Genomic DNA, 17,659 nt, shown 5'->3' with positions numbered 1-17,659 from the left:
CTGTTCCTAAGAGATAGAAAGGCCTTGCTACTTCCTCCAGTCAAATCTCTGTTTCTAACTTTTTCACAACCTCACTATGGCTTTATGAATTGTAGACACTCAATCACAGTTGTTGAATCAAAGTGGAATAAAATGGAAGCCATCCACATTTCTACGAGTTTGAGAATGAACTTGGCAGGGGGAGGCACAGAATTGTATGTAGCTTCAGATCAGATGACAATCCTAATTTATCTTAAAAAGTTTCTGGAAGAGAGTGATAACTATTCTTTAGAATCACTTAACTCATATTAACCCTATAAACGTAGCAATCAGGTTTGCAATGAGAACTGAAACAGATGGTCTGGGAGTTTTCTCAGGTGGATAAGCTTGAGGTGGCTGATTCAAGGTGAGGGGTGGTTAAGAACAAGGGTTTTCCAAGCTGACAGGTGTCAATCCAATGCTGGCTCCTGTCCTCCTCAGCTGTGTCACCTGGGGAAAGTTATTCCACTCTCTAAGTGGAATAACTTTTCATCTGAGAAATAGGGATATTAATTTCCAGGATTACGGTAAGCATGTCAAAGAATGTATTAGAACTATTTCACATTTTACACATGAAGTGTGTAGTACGACAGCTATGAAATGCATTTCCTTTGCATCACTAGTTTAAAAATTTAGACAACATATCTGCACGTACATCTTAAAGTTCATATTGTTATGTTTTGGGACAGTGCCATCCCAATGGGATTATAACTATGCACAAGGAATCACTTGCAGTGGCAAGCCAGCAAAATCAGAGAGTTGCAAGATTGGGACTAAGTGTCAGAGAACCTGGCCGCCGCACGTCGTGCATTTTCGTGAAGCCCAGCGGGATGGGCGAAGAGCCTGTCTGGGAGCTCTCCTTCCCGTGTCCAGACTGGAGAAAGAAACCCTTGAGCCGTCGGTCTCCAGCAGAAGTTGGAGTTTTTTCTTTTGCCTCGCCGCTCTCTCAGTCCATTTATGGAAACAGCTAATTTTACATCATTACTTTCTGTGTTTCTCTTCAGTTTTTCCAATGTTTTCTAATTTTTTAGATTGCATAGTTTCTTTAAACATTGAACTCCAGGGCATACTAAATACATAGTTTGTGTCAAAAAGTTTATTCTTAAATATTTAGAGATCATGTAATTTATTATAGTATCTTGTCACTCTGATTAGTGTATTCAAAACCCTTTGTGGAAGAGACTGTACTTTGTCTTCCCTTTGCTCCATCTGGATAAGAAATGAGCTAATGTAAGAATTCTTCTTATTGCGAACTTCCATTTTATTTGATTCTGAAATATGCTTTTTAAACAAGGCTTGCAAATGGCTCCTCCCCTGTTGGGCCTAGGATTATTTAAGTTGGCCTGAAAGAGGAGAAAACATTTCCTTGATTTCCCTGTGAGCTCTCTGAGTGACAAGTTTTGGGGGTGGAGCAGTGACAAGTTTTGGAGAGTCGAAGTTGTTTACTGAATAGTTTGCAAGTCAGTTTTGAGTGTTTATACTACCTTCATCATTTTTCTATGTAAAGGGATCATATATTTAAGAGCAATCTCCTTCTAATAGTAAAAACATTTTGTTTTTTATTAAAAGTAGATTAGTCAGTCTACTCTTTGCCATTCGAATGACAGTATTTCAGATGATTAAATCTCAAGTTCATGAAATTTTCCTAATTTAACCATAGGCTGGAAGTACAATGAAAAAAGACTGTGAATTTACTTAGTTAAGGGAAAGCTTGATAAATAAACACACAGTATTTTTAAAAAATGAAGGGTTATATTCTTTACAAAGAAGTAACTCAAAGGAGTCATTATGGTTCATCTAGACAGAGAACTGTCACAGTGCATTTTGTTTTATTTTATTTTATGTTTTCAAAACATTTTATTAATTTTAGAGAGAGGGGAAGGAAGGGAGAAAGAGAGGGAGAGAAATGTTGGTGTTTGAAAGAAACATCACTTGGTTGCCTCTCACATAGGCCCACAGCTCAGACACAAGCCCTGACCAAGAATTGAACTGGCGACCTTCCTCTCTGTGGGATGGAGCCCAACCGACTGGACTACACTGGTCAGGGCACAGTGCATTTTCAATAGTTTTGAAGGACAATATTGGGAATCTCATACGAATTTTCTGAAGCACATTGTTTTTGCTTAAAGGCACACTGTTGGGTCAGTGGTGGGATGAAATCAGACAACCAGCAGGAGAGTAGCAGTCATTGGAATAATAAGATACTGCATCGTGGGTCTCCACGGCAACCAGGACCCCAGCTGGTCTTCCCCCTCCTCCAGCTCCATGCAGAGCCAAGTCTCCCCTAGCTTGTGAAACAAACATCCTAGTTCTACTTTAAATTGTCCCAAGGATTCCACTTCATGAGACGGTACCAATTACATTAGTCAAGTCTAAATTTCTAACGCTTTTATTAAGAAACGTTTCTCTAATAAAAGTTATTATTTTGCTTTTAAAAAAGACACATTTAGAATGAACCCAGAGGAGGAAAATATATTTCATGCTACATTTACAATTCATTAAGCTTCCCAGGGTTCTTTGTTCTGGATGTTAGTTGAGCTGCTTTCCAGCAGAGTTCTGGGGGCAGTAACCTCCACCCTTTCTTGCCCAGGGTGAAGTGCATGCGGGAGGTGCTATTGGTTAGACAGCCAAGTCTCTGTCACTTACTAGTTGTGGATGCACAGTTTTCTAAATCTCACTGTGCTTCATTTCTCCATCTGTCAAGTGAGGGTAATAAATTAACTCATGGAGCCATTTGTCAGTATTAAATGTATTTATAATACATATTAGCAGACCTTATCATAGCATTTAATAATATTTGCTATTATCATAATTATCCCTCTACTTTGCCTCAAATAATATATTTCTCTTTTTAGTTTCAATATCTTATCTAGTAAGCGCAAGAGAATTTTTCTGGCTTACTTCATTCGACCCCCTGTTTTTAACTAAATTGTAGAGTGTATGAATGTAGACACATTTCTTCAGAGATCTTGGTGGCTTTAGATCCAGGCTGTACCCTTGTAAAGCGTTTGAGTGAATGGAAAGATTGAGACTTGGCTTTCTCGGCAGTGGTGACCACAGGCGATAGCTGGTGATAGACAAGTCAGTTACACTGTAGAGGAGAGTCAGGCAGTGGGCAAAGCCCCACCCCGCCGCCGCCAGGGGTGAGCTGGGTTGCCCCAGAAAAGGAGTTTTACTTCTCTGAGACCCTTTAAAGGATCTTTAAAGTGAGGCCAATAATAGTTCACAGGAGTGTTTCAGTGTTAGATATGACACATGTAAGGCAGAGTCGAGCGCGTAATCCTCAGCGGGCACGCTCACAAACGGGAGCTCTTAGTGTTGCCATTACTGCTAATACTATAATTATTTATTCCTTCTTTGAAATTTGTTTCAACATGGCAGTCAGGCTCCTGATGTGTAATAAGCACCCTGTTCCACGGGCCATGGAAGGAAATGAGCACTCAAGATGTAATTTCCTCTTCTTTGTTTCTGCTACATCGGCAGTGCTGGTAATGGAGCAGTACGAATTTTGTACTGCCCACTCATGCAACACTGAGTGCTGGAAATAGGAAAAGGTGCCACCGACGCCCGATTTCATTACCTCATTTTCCAGTCCAGGCACGGAGACAGATACTCAGTAAGAAAGGACATGGTAATACGAAATAAAGAAAACATACTTAGAACTTTTGGTGAAAATTTAAATAAAATATTTAAGATATAAACCATCTCTGAGAAAAGACGGGTTCATGGAAGAATTGATGCGTTACCTGCGTGGGAGGTACTAGCTCCAACTCGGCCGACTCGGAGTTCAGCGCGCTTTTCCCACTGCTCAGCTCTGGCTGGGATCTGTGCTCTGAGGACCTGCACGGGATCAATGAAGGCAGCTAATGAACACTGGGAAAAAGATTTGGCTCGAAACCCGGCCGAGAAACCTAGGTAACGGGGATCATGGGGAGCCACGGGAACAAAGCTCTCACCAGGATTTTGATGAAAAAGATAACTTTCATACGTTTTTATTATAATGATCATCTTTGGGATTTAAGTGGCTGCGATGTGCTAGGTGTTATGGCCTCTGATTTAGAATTCAGTCCAATTATGTGCAAAAACTAAAGGAATGCAATGCCACTTCTCTAACAAAGTTCTGCTTTATTAAAAAGTATTATTTTGAGGGCAGGAGAGATTCTCACAAAGCCTCTCAGGTGTGATTTAACCCTCGTATAGAACATAAAATGTCATAACAAGTGGAGGTGTGTGAGGGGCAAAAGGGGACTAAAACACACTGTCCTTTAGGAAGCTGTAAAAATATGGCAAAATGCAGGAGGCCAATTTTTCTCACAGCCTCCAAGGATCACCCTGAAATAGTAAATTATCTGACAGTGACGATGAATAAAGTCAGAAAAGGTTACCTGTGCAACCAGACACCTTTAATTTAACTATCACTCATGTCACATATTGAACACACACATCGGCCAACACATGTATGTACCTATTTTGATCAACTCAATTACACATTCAGAAAATTACCAACAAATATTGAATATTGAATGAATATTGGCTGATTTTTGACAGTTTAGATGAAATAATTTAGTTTTAGAAGCCACAGTAATGAACATTGATACGTAAGAGGTTATACATGGCACCAAGTATTTGGACTGACTTAACTCATTGGCTATCTCAGTGCGTGAGAGGAAAAACCTACACAACGAACACATAAATGGTTATTTTCTGATTTAAAATATCTTACCACAACAGCTCTTTGGAACCAGTTCTAGATGAGCATGATTTTCTCTCTGCCATTGGATGGCCCTTGTGGTCGCCATGAAACTTAACCTCATCCCATTTTTCCAGTTGTGTTTGAATGTCTAGGAAGGAGACAGGAAGGGGGTGAGGGAGCATATGAGGACCAGAGAGAGGAAGAGAGATCGGTTAAGACTGGGAAGTGTTATCCTAGTGAACTTTACTCAACTGATGTTTTCAAACCCTAAGACCATTTCATTGAGGTGACTTGATAATTGAAGCATGTTCAGCTAAATAAAAATGAAACCTATTAAAGAAATTAGATTGCTTTTACAGTCAAGCAATCAAGTTGTTTTACCTGAATTTATTTCAAGAGCTGCGCACATTCTGAATCCTGTGTGTGAGTCCACGGACCCTCGTGGGAAAGAGCTTATGGAGCACTATATTCTACCGACCTCCAGGTAAGACAGTGGCTGGGAGGCACTTCTGGCATGTTTCTAGAAAGAAATTCTGTTTAAAGAGGCTCCCTGTTAAAAGGAGGTGAGAATAAACTGGGGCACCTTTCACAGCTTTTGTACAGACTGCTTAATTTCTCACCAAAGGAGGGAGTTAACAGTGGGGATGGAGAGAAAGGAGGCAATGGGGAAAGCCCAGAGAATGCCAGCACCATCTTCTCCTCGTGGCTTCATCCTTACAGATGAAGAACCTGGAGGGTCCTCTCTGGTTAACAAGCATGTGACCATAAATAAACTGCCCAGACAACCTTGGGGTCCATTTTTTTCCTTATGAAAAGATAGGTTTGCAGTTATATCCTCCAAAGTTCTCTAAATATTTTTATAACTTCTTACAGAAATATTTTCTCAAAAGCAGAGAAGTTTAAGTTTCTTTATAGTTACAGTGTGTTATATTGTAATGTGTTTAATAATATATTTTTATACAAATGTATAAATTTCATGTACTCATTTGTGTAGCTGAATAAACCCTGAACACGCTGATGATGAAGAAGTATTAGAGAGGTATAAAGTCTTCCTCCAAAGAGTCAGGCCTCAAAGAGAGGCAGGGCAGGGGGGAAGGGATCCTCGTATGCAGCTGGTTTGAAATAGGTGTTGTTCTGCTCCCGTCCTCTATCTTCTGTCTCTGGATGACGTCATCTACACCCATAAATGTGATGTCCATTCCTCGGCTTCAGACGGTCAGATCTCCATTTCCTGCTCAGCCCTCTCTCCTGAGTTCTAGAAGTACACATTTAAGAGTCTTCTGGACATTTTCACAGAGAAGTCCCACAGTTTCCTCAAATAAAAAATAGGTTTACAGTTGCGAGCTTGCAAAACACAGAGTTTCTTCTTCTTCTTTGTTAAGCATTGTATTATTTTCCATAAGAACAACTGTAAACCTAATTTTTCCCCACCCTGTAGAAAAGGCTCAAAATGGAACCCAGTGGTTTCCACCTTGTCTTTCTCCCTCCCTCTGTCCCTCTTGGATCCTCATCACAGAGTCTGGCACATTCTACATGTCTTCCTTGCTGGCAAACACACGTCTTCTCAGTCCACAAGTCCTGTGTGAGTTTTTTCTAAATGTGTCTTCCTCTAATCATCCCCTCTGTCGCTATCCTAGATGTTTGTATTGGTCTTTCTATTCCCACTCCTTTCTATATACACCTACCAGATAAAAGTTTTTATTTAAGGTTAGAATCTGTCGATGTCACTCTCAGGTGGAAAATCCTTGAACCCTGCCAAACCCAAGGGCACGGCTTCCGAGAACTCCCATTATCTTGACCCCAAGAGATTCTCAGAGTTATTTTTCACTATTTGAATACTATAATGATACTTGTATTTGCTTGAAAAGATATAATTTTCTTGTGTTTGTCTATTTGTGTGTGAATCCCTTTCTCTTCTGCATCAAAAAGATGTCCTGTCCCTTCCTCCTCTCCTCTCTCTGATCTGCATTTTTCATCTGGAAAATTCCCACTCACCCCTCAAGAGTCCGCTCCCATAGCACCTCCCTTCTACAGCCTGCTGGCGGGGTCAGGGGCTCCATGAAGGTGCTCTTGTAGGAAGCAACCTGGGTTTCCCTGTATTGCAACATATACAGTAGCTCCCCTTATCTACAAGGGACACTTTCCAACACCCTCAGTGGATGCTGAAACTGTGGGTGCTACTGAGCCCTATACATACCATGTTTTTTCCTATATATACACACCTAAGATAAAGTTCAATTTAAAAATTAGGCAATTTTACTGATAGAAGATTCATTCTTACCATAGGACTTTGCAACCTCAGCATATGACTTTTTTCTTTCCTTATTAAATTGAGCACTTTCACCTTTTCACTTCAAGGAAGAACTTAACAGATTCTTTTTGGCACCTCCGAATTGCCCGCATCACTCTCCTGCCCTTCGGAGCCACTATTAAGTAAGCACTGCAGTACCACAGCACTTAATCTGATCACTGAGACAGCTACTAAGTGACGAGTGGGCAGGTAGTGTATACAGTGTGGAGAAGCTGCACAAAGGGATGATTCACACCCTGGGCGGGATGCGGCCAGACAGCTCGAGATTTCATCATGCTACCCAGGATGGCACGTCATTTAAAACCCATAAATTGTTTACTTCTGGAATTTTCCATTTAACATTTTCAGACCACAGGTAACTGAAACTTCAGAAAGTGAAGCTGCATGCACAGGGGACTACTGCAGTGCACGTTTTATTATACTCACGGAATCTTTTTTCTCTCTGCCCACTAGACTGGAAGCTTACTGAAATAGAATGTAAACTTAACTAAGGTTGAGAGCTTATATGATTTATCTATGTATTTCTGGCACCTCTTGTAGTGGGACACATGAAGTGAATACATTAATTCGTGACCATCTAACAGGTACACATCACAGTATGAAGCGATTTCACATATATATATTCCCTTTAATATTCGCCACCTTATGGATAAGTTACTAATATGCTAATTTTATGAATATTTACCCATGCATGTATGTGTACATGTGCACACCAAGTCAGTCACAGCCTGGAAAAAAAAGAGTTACCTTTGGCTTTCTAAAATACCCGCCACCTTTATTTCTCCTGAGAAGGAAGAGCTTACTATGACTAGTTCCATGAGCTGAGGGTCTCCTTTCTCAGGAACATGTACAGTGGATACTAGTATGGGCTTTGAAGTTAATTAAGAGCTAACCTCAAATCCCAGTTCTTCTTCATACTGACTGAGCTCTTGGGCAAATCACTTAAATTTGAAATCCTGGTTTCTCACTTCTTTTCAAAGAGTTGGGAAGGAATTAAAGGGCTAATATATATAAAACATGTAACACAGTTCTGGACATCATAAGCCATCAATAGATGGGAGCTGGTGATTGTATTGAATGTATCTTCTTCACACCTATTACAAGTTAGCATTCCATCTGGTTGGTTGTTCCTGGACCTTGTGTTACAGTTGTCTGTCTGTCTGTCTGTCTGTCTATCTCTCTGTCAGTGGGCTCTCTTCCTCTAGACTGAGTGCTCCCAGAGAGCAACATTCATGCCTGATTTTACCTGTAACTCCAGTGCCTAGCGTGGTGTCTGCTACCTGTGAGGAACTCAGTGTATGTGGGTTGAATAAATACACGAACGACTCCCTCTCAGTTACGCAAAGTGGAACCCCCAACTGTCATTTCATCCAAGCACAAAAGAAGTGTGTTCTGCCCAGTTTTCTACACAGAATTAACCCTTCCCGCTCCTTTGCCCATGGTTTTAATGTCACTTGGGGAACTTCCTTGTCCTCGAGGCGAGGGAGAGCAGCAACAGACACTAGCTATTGCCTCACCTAAATCTAAGGATGACGTCTCCGGGCCTCGAGGCGGCTGACCCCTCTGCTCAGCATCCGCACCGATTAGATCAGACCCGTCAGCCTTCTTCTTGAGGGATGAGGTTTTCGACGAGGCCTCCGACCTCTTGACTTTGGTTTGGGTTTGTGAGACGGGTTCGCTCAGGTCCAGGAGATCTAAGCCTGTGGTCAATACTATCAGAGACCAAAGAGGTTAAGATAAGCCCAGCCGGAGTTCTGAAATTATTCTTTAAAACTAGATTTCAGTTGGGTGCAGAAGGAATTTGTGTTTGTAGCGTAGGTTGGAAGTACCAAATTAAGTCAGGTCGTCATTGATTTGTAAGGACAGTTGGTATTTACACAGGGAGGTTCGCTGCCTGTCCTTTTCCCACATGGTACGAATCTGCAGGGCGGGATTTAGATCAGCCTCACCAGTGACGCAGGCTTAAATGAAATTCAAATGATAAAATCGAATCTGAGTTCAGGTACTATTTAGGTTACTGTTTTGCTTTATTTACAGAGAGGTTTATTTTAGAATGCAGTTTTTCCAGAGAAGAGTCAATCTACCATTTTCAGGGATATGCTTGTGAAACAATTATGAAGATGATTTGGTAAAGTTTCTGAATGTCTTTGTGTTTTAATTTCAAACCACGCAAGTAAACATCGTATAATGGAATGCTGTTAATTACATTTTATCTAATTAAGTGGTTTAATCAGAAAATGGCTTGCTGTTTGGGCTGAACTAGAAAGGTGTTTTATAATACACAGTTGATGAATGGCTACACATGGTAATGTCTTTGCTGCTTAATATGCAAGTTTAAGTTTCAATGTAACAAATCAAAAAAAGTCTAATGAGACTTTTACCTCCTAGCAGGTTGATTACATTGTATTAAATACTGTAATGTAGATGGAAATAGTAATTTGTTCAAATGCAAACCAGGCAAATGAGAATTAAACAGGCAGGCTTTGAAACTCTTCTTTCTTCTTGCTGTTACAAGTCACCGGTGCAAGTCACCGGTGTTTGACTAGCGTGTTGTGGGAGGCTGGCTTCTGAACTGGCCTGGTGCTGTGTGGCCCAGCATCTCTTCACTCCACTAGCTCAGAAACACCATCAAAGTGACAACAAAACCCCTTGCGTTAACCCTTCCTGGCACCATCTACTGGGACAGCACCACTCCTTCTTCTGATCTACCAACTTTCCCTCTTGGTAGGAAACAGATTTGTGTTGATGTCTCACCTCTCTTCCACCTGCTTCCTCTTGTACTGAGGGCAGGATCAGGGCTCCACTGAGCTCACAGCCAGAGTTCCTTCAGTTCTGCACTGTCCTTGTGAGCTAAGCACCCCTGTGGGATCCTTAAGCTAGCATGTCATGCTTTACTCTCCATGATCTTGTCTTCTGATTTCAGTTATAAATCGCAGTGGCTGCATGTTGATGATGAAATGGAAAGACCTGCCTACATCACTGCTTAGCTGTGTGACTTGGAATAAGTTTCTTGACCTCTCTGAGTTTTGGTTTCCTCATCTACAAAATGTGGAATTAGTAGGCTATCTTTTAAGTATGATACAGAAATAAAATTTTCTGATTTGTTAGTCAAATGTGTAAAATGTCATGCATACAATAAGTACTCAATAAATGTTATTTCCATTCGTTGGTGGTCAATTCGTGATGCTTTTCTTTCCTTTTCCTATCAGTTCTTCTATTTTCTCCTCCTATAATCTCCTCCTATTTTCCTTGGTCCTTTCTATTTCAGGCACGAATCAGCTCCACACACTGACAGCAAGAGGAAGCACCAGTGGGAATAAAACGGAGGATGAGACAAAGATAGTGGTTCCACAGAAGATGTTATAAAGTGAATTTATCATAAGATGGCCTGAAAGTGTCAGCTTACTGCACCCGAGGCTTCCTGAGGAGATGGGGGCCCTTCCCAGTGCTGAGCTGCTCTGCGATCTGAGGACCGTTTTGTGGCTAACGAGTACTTGAATGTGGGGGAAAGAAGTGGCTTTCAGAGCTAAGGCACCTGGCTTGATAGCTACAATTTAAGCGTGGTACGCAGTCAAAATAGGCTAGGTCGCCACACGTTTCCTGTCCTTCAAACGTTTAAACAAAAGTTTCCTATCCACTGTATGTCAGTAGTGGTCCTAGGCCCCTGGTGATTTCTTTATAATAGAGGGAAGAAAGAGGAACGCGGCCTCTGAAATGCCACATAGGTCCTTTTAACTCATTGTTGAAAACAGTTAGGAATTAGTCACTTGTTCCCACTCTACTTTTAGAAGCAACTTATATAGAACTTGTCTACTTGTGTATAGGAAGTATGTTTGTTACAAATAATAACAGGTAAGTAGTCATTTAATTCTGTATTGCTTCTCAGCATTCAGAGTAAATGAATTGCTAAGAGTGAATTGTGGATTCAAACTTGGCTCAGTAACATTCCTTCCCCCTCCAAACTGTCCTCAGCACTTCCGGCGTTGGTTCTGAGCTCTCACTCCTTTGTTCTTTTCCCAGCAAATGTGGAACCCATGCTTGGCACAGACGAAAGGCCCAATGTGTTACCCAGGTGATGAAGGGGGTGGCACGGAGGTCGCACAGAAAAGCTTTGAAGCTGGAGAATCCCCAGGGACCACAGTTTCAAAAGCACAGAAGGATGGATGCCACCCTTTGCCCTTTGGAGGAAGACAAATCACATTTTAGTGTGTGTATGTGCACATATGTGTAACTAAGAATTAAAAATAAAGGGTCTCGCTGTTCCACATGGGCTTCAAAGATAACATCACTCACCACAGATGAGGGTGTCTGCTCTGCTGATGTTCTTAAACCTAATTTAAAAGTTTCTCGTCGGCATATGAAGGTTTGGGTTCCAGAATATGTGTGTTTAAATTAAGATAACCACCTCTTACAGTGGGATGTGGAAATGTATGTGTCCAAGTGGTGTGTGTGTGTGTGTGTGTGAGAGAGAGAGAGAGAGAAAGAGAGAGAGAGAGAGAGTTTATGCTGTTGGCTTCTTCCTTGGAGATGGAGGAAGGGACCACTGGCAAAGGAATTCTGGATAGCCTGTGGAAGCTTGGAAAAGGCACGGAAATGAATTCTCCTTTAGAGCTCCCAGGCAAGATGCAACCCTGCCAACACCTTGATTGTAGGCCTGCTGACTTCCAGAACCATAGGATAATAAATCTGTGTTGTTTCAAGCTACTAAACATGTGGTAATTTGTTGCAGCAGGAACAGGAAACTAATACAGCTGGTAGGACGGTGTCCATTAGAGGATTCAACACAGGCCCCTCCCTCCCAAGTGCTCTTGACCACTCCTCTCTACACTTGACCTGAACCACCCGAAATGAACTGACGCTACTGATGTGGCTTCCATTATTTTTTGTTTAGGTCCCAATTTTTGGGCAGGTTGGGCTGTCTGAGGCATAACTTAAGTAGTTGGAGATTTCAGAAATGTTGTTTTTGGATAACCTATTTTCATTGGGTGAAATTTCCTGAAGATAGAACACATAAGTATTTGTTTCCATCTATTTCGAGGACGCCTGATTGAGGATCACCCCCCACTGAACTGGAGGGCCCCCCGAGGGCACTCAAGGTGTCTGTGCATTCTGGATTACTTGGGCCCTGGGAGGTGAGGCTGCTAACCACAGAACAAAATACCATCTGCAATGAAGCCCTGATTTGATGCTTTGGCGGTGAACACAGTGCTATGAACTGTGAGGATGAAAAGAGAGGCTGAATCTTGGGACAGCCCTGACTGGTGCGGTCACAGAATGTGCCGCGAGGAGCTGGGAGGACCTTTGTTCTCTTTTCTAAGCTGGCATTCCAGAAAACATCGTATTCTCTAATGCACTGGCTACGAAGCAAAGTCCTTCAGGAAGAATTCTGCCAGTGACGTGAAATAGATAAATTAGACTTAAATAATTCAACCAACTGTTGCCTTCTTACTGACATACGTAATTAATGCTGCTTCCCACATTTCTAAGTTTTTACCAAAGGCCTGTCATTGGGCTCATGGCTACTTGGGCTTCATAAATGTGCATTTTGCGAATATTACACTAATTTTGCAGTTAAGGTGTTTAATTAGGGGGCCGTGGTGGAATGGTGAACTTTGTTAAGGCTGCCTTTCCCCCCGTATATACAGAGACCTCAAATAGGTACTGTGTGTGGGCACTCATCTCAAGAAGTGAGATTATTATTTTTTAAACCACGAAAAATCGTTGTATAGTAAATTTCTACTTAATGGCTCAAGTTTATGGATAAAAGTCTTTTAGATTATGTAGGTTGGTAAATGCAGACCTATTTTTCTTGTGTTTCAGAAAAGAGTCTTTCCTATATTCTGACATGTATTAGATTTTCTTTGGATATTACAGGTGATAAGTTATTATTGCAAATTATATAATAATTATTTGTCCTATGATATAGTCACTATCTTAAAATATTTATTGAGTTGTTACTTTCAGAACACTTGTTATATGCATCTGTGTATAATATGTATTTATTTGCCTTTTTAAAATCAATGATACAAGCAATGATATTGAGCTACTTACCACCTACAAATATAGTGTGAGGTCAATGAATTAGCTATATATTAGATTACAAATGAATTAAAGATAATTTAGGATGTTAATAGCAGGAAAAAAATCAGCTTGAAGTTATCATCATTGGATGACAAGAAGTTACTTCTAGTGCAGAAAGTAAAAAAGATAATTGAAATACTGAAGACAAAATGATCATTTAAAACTCTCTCAAGGTAGAAGATTGATAAAAAATAAATCTCATTATTTAACTGACCTTTGGAAGAGAGAAATATTTCTTTGTGTTAATTTATATAAGAACTATATTCCTTAAACATTTAAGTAAATGTCAAGATGGTGGCACACTGACTTTAATTTTTTATTGGAAGAAAATACCCAGTAAAAATGCCTCTCTTTTTAATATAAGGTTCTTCAAAGTTCAGCTTGACTGACCTGGTACACACCTGAAGCAGGATCTCTTCCGTATTTTAGTCCGAGGCTGTTTACTATGCATTGCGAGTGTGAAGATGTACATAGTGCCTGGTATGCCATAGATAACATTCAGTGACTGTTCTGATTTCTCAATGTAATTTCATACTCTGCTAGAAAATGACAGTGTTTCATTCAAAAATTACTATTTTTATCAAAAATTTGGATAGTAAATGATAAATCTATCCCCTTCCTAGAACTTTTAACTATAAAATAATTGGAACAAATTAGAATTCTTTCCAAGGTGTTTGAATGCTAAAACACTTCCTTTTCAAAGATGTGTAATAATGTGATGTTGCATATTGAGATATAAATTGTGGGCTTTGTAATAATTAAAAAATAATCATATTTCTTAGGTATTAAAGCATATAGTGTTAGGCCCTGGCTGGTGTAGCTCAGTGGATTGAGCACGGGCCTGCGAACCAGAGTATCACGGTTTGATTCCCAGTCAGGGCACATGCCTGGGTTGCAGGCCAGTTCCCAGCAGGGGACACACGAGAGGCAACCATACATTGATATTTCTCTTCCTTTCTCCTTCCCTTCCCCTCTAAAGATAAATAAATAAAATCTTTTAAAAAAAGCATATAGTGTTGCCCTGGCCAGATAGCTCAGGTGGCTGGAGTGTCCTCACAGGCACCAAAAGTTTGAGGGTTTGATTGCCAGCTGAAGTACATATGCAAGCCAACTGATCGATGTTTCTCTCTCTCTTTCTCTCTGAAAAATCAGTAAACATATCTCTGGGTGAGAATTTAAAAAAACAGTGTTTCTGCCCTAAGATATACTTTAAGATTAAAAACCACTATCACAGAAGAATCTTCCTTCAGGATAAAAATCTGTGTGACCCAGATGTATTGAATGCTGAGGCTGAGAAAAGGAAATTCTAGTCTCAAAATATCACTTTTCCCGACTCCCTACTTTGAAGGGTGTTATGGACTGAATTGTGTCCCCCCAGAAAAACCTCATCTTTTGAAGTCTCAACCCCCAGTACCTCAGAATGTGACTTCATTTGGCAAGAGGGTCATTGGAGATATAATTAGTTGAGTCACAATGGAGTAGGAGGCCTTATAAAAAGGGGACATTTGGAGACATACACATAGGAAGGATGTCAGGTGAAGATCGGGGTTATGCTGCTGCAAGCTAAGGAACTACCAGAAACTAGGAGAGAGGCCTAGAATAGATCCTTCCCAAGCACTTTCAGAGGGAGAATAGCCCTACTGACCTTGATTTTGTACTTCTAGGTTCCGGAATTGCCAGACAATAAATTTCTGTTGCTTCATCTATGCAGGTGGAAACACTTTGCCATTTGCAGGCCTGGAGCCGATACAGAGGCCATACTGTAGGTTTGGGTATTGCAAGAAATTATACATACTATTGATTTTTTCTCCAATATTTCACTTGTCTCTCTTTTATGTGCTAGAAAAACCAACATGAAAGTAGCTTTTGAGTCATATATCATGTTGCTCTTTCTGGGGGGGCTCTTCCTAAGTGACTTAGTTTTAGCATCAGTTAGAACTGGCAAGTGCAGAGGGTACTGGAATCAAGATCTGAGAATTCTATGCTTGGCAGCTTTTCTGAGGATAGCGGGACTTCTCAGTGCACCCAGTTCTCAGGGATTTCCCTGCAGTTAGAAACACAAGGCTCCTCTGCATTGTTCCAGGGGTAGCTTTCCTGGTTTGAAGGGGAGAAATCCAGTTTCGTAGATCAGGAGGATGAATCTGATCCGACAGCATGTGAATTTACTTAATTTCCTGCCTGAAATGTAACAAGCACAATTTTATTTGCTTGACTACTCAAAGTGATAGCTAAGTTCAGAAAATGACTGCGTTGGTGTGACGTACAGAAAACCAGTGAGTTTACAAAGGGAAGTGTTGGAGGTACTGTTTCTCAGCCGATGGCTAACAAGAATGATAGCACCTGTTAGAGCTCACACCGTGTTCAGTACTTACCTAGATTGCTTCCTTTAATTTTCCCAAGTAACCCATGAGATCTAGATCTTACTATTGCTAGGTAGATTAGGAAAAAGATTTAATTTAGTTAAGCAACTTGCCTGAAGACACAGCTGCTAAGTGGCAGAGCTGAGGTGTGAAATCACCACCTTTGACCCCAGAGACTGTAGACTATACTCCCACATAGAGTGCCTCTCCCTTATGTTAATTACTCTTGTGGTTGTAATTTTTAGCACTCTTTAAAAATCATAATTTCCTTCATCTGTGATTTTCTTAGATTAAAAGTATAATGAAAATACTTCAGGCAATGGCGAGCTGAGGACATATTGGGGAAATAGAAGGAATTTAACAAGATGGTGTGTGATTATCATATCCTTTCTTTGTTAAATTCTCTCCTGCAACCAACGAACCTTTACTCTCTGATTCTGAACATCATTTTTTCATTCCTACTTGAACAACATGCCTTCGAATATGAATGTTGAGTGAATGGGATCAATGCAGAAAGGCTGCCTCTGATATAGAAGGGGAAAATTAGCTTTTGACGCAAATCTTATGTTGCTCCCCCAGGGTGGGCCCTACGTAAGTGACTTAGTTTTAGTATCTATGAGAATAGGAAAGTGGGAGGGCACCTGAGAAGGTGTGAGTCATACCTGAGGCAACCTAAAATCCTCGTTGCATGAATACTTGTTAGTGCCTAACAGATGATGATTACTGTTTGAGTATGCTTAATTTCAGGATAACGTACAAACAAACTGTTGTAAGAGGGAGCGAGTGACTCATTTACATGACATGAAAATGAAATTGGCTGTACAATATCCGAAGTCCCTACGACATTTTAATTGTCATTTCAGTCCACTTCAAGGGGCTGCCTATATTTTTATATTACTTGACTTTTGTCATATAAAGAATTTTCAGGCAGAACTTGGAAAATGTTACTTTGAAATTGATGCTTTTGTTTTAAAGATTTCCTACCATGATGCGACTTGAGATGAGGTGTAAATATGAAAATAAACGCATAGAAAAATGATTCATTGCTAATAGTGGCCTGCTAATGTTCAGAAAATTTGCGTACTATATATTATAGTTTCTTATAGTATAATGAAAGTGATTTATTCCTTAGGGTGAATGGTATATGTTCTAAAGTTTAAGTTGGTTGCAAACATTATCCTCCACTTAAAATGAATTATGGAAAAGAACCGTCTATTTGACTAGAGTGAAAATTAACTCTACTTGAGAATCAGTTACAAGTGAAAGAATTACCAGCTGTGTTGGACGTTACTGGCCTTGCTATTGCCTCCGATTTGGTTTCACAGAGAAAGTCATCGATGGAGGGACTCAGGAGGGGTCTGCTTTCTTGCTGTTCATTCACCAGCTGAGAACAAATGAACACAGGTGTCAAAGGGCATGTTAAACTGCAGAATCAGACAAGTTAAAATGCAGCCTTGCAACAAAATGAGAATAGCAAGCCTACCAAAAAATAAATAAACCAATAAATAATGGGGTAAGGACAAGAAAGAAAAAAAATACCAGGGGTAGGAAATGAGCCTTTTAGCACTGTGAACGTTTTTGATGCAGCCAACTTCAATTTTTAAAGCTCAAGCCTTTGTTCCTCCTCCTAGAACAGTTTTAGAATTATTCTCTGATTTCAATATGAAGAAAATGATAGCTATTGAATATCTGTTCCTAAGGGCCAATCCTACTCTTCACTTGGACAATAAGCTCCTACTGAGACCTGGAACAGTAGCTTCGGACTTTGAGGTGACACATTCTGGTTAGGACTGTTCAGTCAGTGTTTTGTGGTAACAGCAGACACACAGATCTGTGTGCGTTGGTGGGTATTCTTTCTCCCCCTCTTAAAAGCTCAAGTCAGCTACTGGCACATACCCTTCCTTACATTTCCTTGGAATGCTTCTGTAGTGCATAACAAATGTTATTTAGAAAAAGTACAAAATATTGTTGTATTAACTGTCCTGACATATTAACTACATATCCAGTAGCTTTGTCTGTGAAAATCCATATATAAAACAGATGTCTGTGAATTCCATTATATTTTCCCACTGGCTTATTCTCTAATTTCAGGTCTGATTTCTCAAGGGTCTCTATTTATCAGGGGCAGCCATCTATTTACTACCAGTTTTTCTGAACTTCTTGAATCCAGACTTCCTTAAGTTCTGCTTCTGTGGT

At 40.4% G+C, this 17,659-nt stretch overlaps 1 protein-coding gene across 1 annotated transcript in view; it reads right to left on the bottom strand.

Annotated features, from left to right (window-relative positions):
- The window catches only part of PEX5L (peroxisomal biogenesis factor 5 like), a 150,388-nt gene that overhangs the window by 48,564 nt on the left and 84,165 nt on the right, over positions 1-17,659 (bottom strand). Inside the window, exons 4-7 of the mRNA XM_037136887.2 lie at positions 16,736-16,847; positions 8,540-8,734; positions 4,742-4,859; positions 3,765-3,858 (exon numbers count right to left, since the gene is read on the bottom strand). Coding sequence (XP_036992782.2) covers positions 3,765-3,858; positions 4,742-4,859; positions 8,540-8,734; positions 16,736-16,847 — 519 coding nt within the window. The remainder of the gene's footprint in view (positions 1-3,764; positions 3,859-4,741; positions 4,860-8,539; positions 8,735-16,735; positions 16,848-17,659) is intronic.

The sequence above is a fragment of the Artibeus jamaicensis genome, unplaced genomic scaffold, assembly GCF_021234435.1.
Source record: "Artibeus jamaicensis isolate MK-2021 breed Jamaican fruit bat unplaced genomic scaffold, CSHL_Jam_final scaffold_474, whole genome shotgun sequence".
NCBI lineage: Eukaryota > Metazoa > Chordata > Mammalia > Chiroptera > Phyllostomidae > Artibeus > Artibeus jamaicensis.
The sequence above is the reverse complement of the archived record's forward strand: the minus strand, read 5'-3'. Positions and strand labels throughout refer to the sequence as shown.